This window comes from Nicotiana tomentosiformis, chromosome 3, assembly GCF_000390325.3.
Source record: "Nicotiana tomentosiformis chromosome 3, ASM39032v3, whole genome shotgun sequence".
Taxonomy (NCBI): Eukaryota; Viridiplantae; Streptophyta; class Magnoliopsida; order Solanales; family Solanaceae; genus Nicotiana; species Nicotiana tomentosiformis.
Genome location: NC_090814.1, coordinates 29,605,964 through 29,611,963, shown reverse-complemented (window position 1 = coordinate 29,611,963; position 6,000 = coordinate 29,605,964). Strand labels below are relative to the sequence as shown.

Sequence of the window (6,000 nt, the reverse complement as noted above, 5' to 3'; positions counted from 1 at the left end):
GCATTAAGAGCAATTATTCGTTACAAAGAATATGGCATTTATGTTCATCGTTACATCTTCATAAATGTCCCTCATAATTGACATTAAGGAAGGGCACGACCCTAGGACTTTTTTCATAGCTATAAATAGTGAGCTCAGTTGTCATTGTAAGGGAGAAATTTTCTGATAAACTTATACTATATTTTATACAAAGTTCAATCCAATTTTATCTTATGATTTCTCGATTCTTTTGTTGTTGTGCCCAGAAACCTTATTCCCGAAATTGTTGCTTCTGATGTTTCGTCTATATCTTAAGGAGGTATTGCGTAACTCTTCAATTATTTATTTATTTTAGGATCAAATTAATTCACTTATCTAGAAACCACGTATAAATTTAACTGTACCGTTTTACGGGTAAACAGTAACATAGCTCCAGAACTCCATTTTTCCCGAGAATTCAACTTCTTTTGTCTACAACTTCAGAACCCTATTTGCCTCTTCACCCTTTTAAACCTTAAATATGCTGAAATGCCATCTCCATAATCATGTATACCAAGTTAATATCTTTATATAAGCACCACAAACCACCTTCGCTGAGAAAATTTTGAAGCTCAAAAATTGTGATTCTTTTTCAACCTCAAAAACTACAAAAAAAAACATCTGTGATTATTCATGAAACTTGAAACATGGAGGAGAGTGAACTTTTGTCGGTACTCGTCTTTTACATTAAAAGAGATTTGATATTGATGTTAAATACTTATTAAATTTTTACACGGTTTTCTTAATTAACAAATTAGATATTCTTACCTCGGTGGTTTTTTATGATTAAGACGTCAGAATCTTATGAATACACGTCTGAATATTAAGATGTGTATTAAGATTAAGACATCTGAATACACACCTGAATGTTAAGATGTGTATTAAGACCTGAATACTAAATGATTAAGACTGTTTGATTTTTAACATTTGAATATATAAAATTTACCTTTATTTAAAAACTAATAAACATAAAGTTCAAACAAAATACTAATTAATCTAATATTCCATTAATAAAATATATAGTTTTTTAAAATATGATAGTTGCCGGTGGTGATGGCTAACGGAAGTACTTGTAAATGCCGATTAAAAGCGGTGGTTGGTGGTAGATTTGGTTGATAGTGGTAGTTTATAGCAGCTTGTGGTGATTGGTAGTATAGCTATTATGATTGAGGATGATGGTGGTGGGTGGTGATAGTTAATAATGGCGGGTGGTGGTGGTGGTAGCTGTGATTGAGGAAGATGGTGGTGGGTCGTGGTAGTTTATAATGATGGGCATTGCCAGCTATGGTTGTTGATGGTGATGGGGGTGGTTAGTTGTGGTAGTTGAGGTGGATGAGTGTTGGTTGTCGTTGAAAATGATGGTGGTAAGAGTGGTGGGGATGGTGGGTGGTGGTAGTCGACAATGGTGGCGGCTATGATTGAGGATGATGGTAGTGCTGGTTGAGTATGGTGGTGGTAGGTGGCATGGTGATAGTTGATAATGGTAGGCGGTGGCAGCAGTTAATAATAAATATGGATAATAACATATTAATGAAATTAAGTCTCTGTTATAGATTTTAATCATACAGACCTATTCAGACCCATTAAATGGTTGTGAAGTAAAAAAATTAAAAAAAAAAACACTTAATGATTAAAATCTGAATAATTAAGATTCAAATTTTAAAACACAAACGCACTTAATATCTAAGATTTGAATGATTAAGATTCAAACTTCCATTAAGTGCAAACAAATGAGGCCCGACTATAAATATAATCCATATATCTATAAACTTTCAATTTGAATAATTTATTAAGAAGGTAAATTTCCCATAGTGTCACATAAAATTGTACACTCCTTCCCTTCATCCCGGAAACGTAATGGAACTCGCTTCTTACATGGCTTCTTATCATTCATATAAGAATATAAAAGAACTACTACAAATTTAACCCCTTAAGCACTTATTTTACATCTGGTATTTTCTATTCCTAATTTAATTAAACAAAACATATTGTAAATCTATAAATCGATGTCCCTAAATCCTTACTAAGCATTCAATTATGAAATATGTTATCATTAACTATTTATTTTCCAGCGAATAATAATCCCGTTAACACCATTGCTTATTATCCACATTTGCTCATTGAGATTAGTACAAATAAAAATTAGCAAGAGATGACTCCATGTAATCTTAAGAACGAAAATTGTCTTTTGTCTAGTTATTCCCAGACAGGATATAATTAGATCTTAAGAAATAAAAGAATCGGAAACATAAAGTAAGCTTGATCACTCGAGTAATTCACTAGGAGCACCAGTAATTATAGTCGCAAAAATGACAAGACATGTATGTTACACCCGAGCAGAGATGAGACCTACTGACTCAAGTCACCTAAACCTCTTCACATCTGTCAGTCACAAGGTTCAATCGAAACTAACCAAACCATAACTGTCAAGATTTACATGGACTGAGTTCTTCAGCCGTTTTTCTGTGTTGTAAGTTCTATATGAACGACATAAGACTTGAATTGCTAAATATTACATTGCTACACTTTGCTGCAAAGTGTTCAACAGCGAGTATCCTAAAAATATGATTTTTGTGTGGGTGTGGCGAAGGGTGTTTGGGGGGTTGAGGGTTTGGGGGGAGGGGGGAGGCGGGGTGTACTTCCACATATTTCTCTCCAAATCCCCTTGCCTAGCAGGATCTTGCATTCCTTCCCATATTAAGCTGAATTCATAGCCCCTTCATCATTGTCAACAATCATGACCTACACTGGAACTTTCCTGCCTCACTAACCATTTTTGGGACAAAACGCTTCATATCTGCACTGACATAGCATGAAATGCCTTGAGCAAGAAAAAGCACATAAAAGAGGCACTAGAGAACAACATTTTGCCATAATTATCAACAATATTATGAGTGAGATTCACCTACCAGAGGCTCAAAGACATCATGAATTTCACAGCATATCTTCTGCGTATAATAATTCAGGATACACGAAAGATACCATTTGCTTTAACGAGTTCATAGATTCTTTTAAAAATGCATGTCCTTCCGCAGCTGCAAGTACCAATGAAGAATAATAAATCGACGTAGCCAGATATAGCAAACGCATTAACAACCACCATGCAGAAAGAATCAAACAGTTACTACCTTTACTCAGTGCATGAAATTCCTTTGAGAAGTCCTCAACACGTCCATGGACAGGTCTCATTCCACAGATTTGGATCACACAAAATTCCAGGTACAATGCCATTACTGTTATTTGCAACAGTAGAATACAGACCCCTTGTATTTCAGAAGTAACCTGCTTCAACTTGTTGGCTTCACACAATTCAGTGATGATAGATATTCCTTGATCCTACAAACAAAAGGTGAAAACACAGCCTAAGCATCGTAAGACAGCTCAAAAGTATCTTTTAGGAAGGGCATATGGCCGTGTACTCGTGAAGCTTTAAAAACTGAACAACTGAGTTGAAAACTAGGCGCAGTTCTCTCCTTTTTACATCCTACAGCACAAAATTTGTATTCCTCACATTGTCTACATAAAATTAAATTTGATCATCTTCTAAGAATTATTCTAGACTGCAAAAACACGTCAAGTGATTAAAATAGCCAAAACTCTCAAAAGAAAACTAAAGATTAAAATTAACAAACTTAAACTGGGGAACACATAAATATCGAGGACAACATGCTGAGTGCTGCAGAAGCAATTAAGTAAAATTGATCCATTCTATTAGTTCCGTTGATTTTCCCTTTAAACAAGACAAGTGGTTCGATTAAGAATGCCCTGGGAGGTCAACCTGCAATCTTAAGCCTCAGTATGGTTAGGCACATGGAAACCACTGCCTCCATCAAACTTAAATTAGAATACTCACAGGGAGTTGAGCTCAATGCGTAAATCATGCAAAAATCAACTCTGGAAAGAGGAAGATAAAACAGACAAAAATGATCTGGGTGTTTCACCTGCAAACAGTGAAGGATATCAGGCATTGGTAGCTCTGGGAAACGTGCAAGATCGACAAAACCCGCTTCTTCAGCCCTTTCAGCAGCTTCTTCAGCTTGTAGACATAAAAACTTGAGAAGAAGACAGGTAATTCTGTATATCTGAATGGACATTGCATCTGAAAAATGAGACTGCGTAGTCAGATTAGCATGCTCATTTGGTTGATCTTTGATCACAATAGCAGTTCTTGACGAAAAAGATGAATATTTGGGATTTAGACCGCAGCAAAGAGCAGAAAGAGCAAACCAGCCCTTTTTGCTATTGATAGATGATGGCTTTTTGTGCCACTCGTACTCCTCTCGGACGGTAGGATGACAAAAGATGGGGGGAGCTCTTCCTGGCGATTCCCCATAAGGCTGTGTACCGCAGCTAATAAAGGCCAATAAATGGATGCATCTTTCCCTTAACTGTGATTCCAATTCTTTCATGGCCCTTGACCAGGCATTCCTGTGCTTTGCCAGAACACAGATTAACATAACCGTGTTTTCACTCTCTCTAAGAGCACTCAAAGAAGTATGTGGTTTGAGTGCCCGAGGTCTTTTCTTATCATGATCATCTGATGGAAAATCCGGAGCACTAAGATAATATGAAATTAGATCAGCCTTCTCCAAGAAGAAGTAAGTCACCACGTGATCCACATTTAAAATCGAAGTTTCTCCTAAAGAGTTAATAATTGCTGTAACCACAGCCAAGCTAAGTCCCCAAATGGGTGGAGACCTTTCATTATTCTCAAAGGAGTTTGCCAGATTTCTCTCATTCTCATCTACTGAGAGAGGTCTACCATTAGATAGATCAGCTAACAACACTCTTAACGATGCAAAGAAACCAGCATTCAGAAGCATCTCAGCACCTTCCTTCACATGTGCAATAGTCAAAAGAAACTTCAATATTATGTCAATGACTGAATAGGAGCTTTTGTCTTGAAGCTTAAGAACAATATGCTGCATCGGAAGATGCTTTTGAATGATAGGGAACCAAGTGGCAGGTGTTGAAAAACCTTTGAGTACTTGGTCGATAATAATCATAGAGATGGAGCAATGTCCAGTAAGTTCTATACAGTTGCAAAGCAATGGTAGTAGCCCCAAGCTCACATTAGCTGCCTCAGGTGAGACTTCGCTATGCTCAATTTCTGTTCGTACACCAAGGCGAGAATCTTTCCAACTTGACTTGAGTGAAAAGAGAATCAGCTCCAGAAATATTTTCATTGTACTAAGGACACCAGTAGACAATGGCCTACAGTTGCTCAACACCTTGAGGCCATAACCTGCAGTTTTTAATATGAGAAGGCACATAGATAAAGACAACTGTGCATTCAGCGACCTGGTAAAGCGGAAAAGCAGGTCTGCTTGAGCTGCAAGAATTTCAACTATGTCTTTACTAGCATCAGGGACTGGGGCTAACAGCTCGATTGTGCGGGTGAGAGACTCGCATATATTGTCAATGCTAGATGACAATAATTTTTCAGGAAAATTTCTGGCAGTTTTAACCTCGTTCTCAACTAACTGCATAAACAGGAAAACCATATCAGTCATAAGCAAACCAAATATATACAGCTACCCTTGGAAAAATTATAGAGTCAGCAAGAGTTCAGACATTTTTACATACAAAAACCACGCCAAAATCCTATGCGAGTTGAGGTCAACTATATGAATCCTCACTAACAATGTCCCTCCATTTAAGTCCATTTTGGACCAATATTATACAAAATAAAAATACAAGAAGTTCTCTATATTTTCTATACATGACTAGAACAATATTCACGACTTATTTTTATCACCTACAGACCTTTTTTTCATTGTGCCCTGCTTTTTCTGAGTGTACATAGATTCTGAGAAATTGTAGGTCTATCTTTAACACCTTCACTCACTATAGTTTTACACCTATGGACTAAGGCTGTCCAACGGGACGGGCCGTCCCGTCCCAGTCCCGTCCCGCGTCCCATCCCGTCCCGTTCCGTCCCACTTAATTCTAAACGGGATGGGCCCATGTTAAACGGGACAA

The 6,000-nt window shown here is 37.2% G+C and overlaps 1 protein-coding gene across 5 annotated transcripts in view; it reads right to left on the bottom strand.

The window, feature by feature from the left end:
* Positions 1-2,276: 2,276 nt before the first annotated feature.
* The window catches only part of LOC104120548 (uncharacterized), a 46,863-nt gene continuing 43,139 nt past the window's right edge, over positions 2,277-6,000 (bottom strand). For 3 of the 5 annotated variants that reach the window (XM_009632340.4, XM_033652651.2, XM_033652653.2), the window contains 4 exons: positions 3,960-5,501; positions 3,147-3,354; positions 2,928-3,053; positions 2,277-2,815 (listed from right to left, as the gene is read on the bottom strand). In XM_009632340.4, coding sequence (XP_009630635.1) covers positions 2,953-3,053; positions 3,147-3,354; positions 3,960-5,501 — 1,851 coding nt within the window. In that variant the 3' untranslated portion in view covers positions 2,277-2,815; positions 2,928-2,952. Of the gene's footprint in view, positions 2,821-2,923; positions 3,054-3,146; positions 3,355-3,959; positions 5,502-6,000 lie in introns of all 5 variants that reach the window. The other 2 variants (XM_070196827.1, XM_033652650.2) reach the window with 2 other exon arrangements.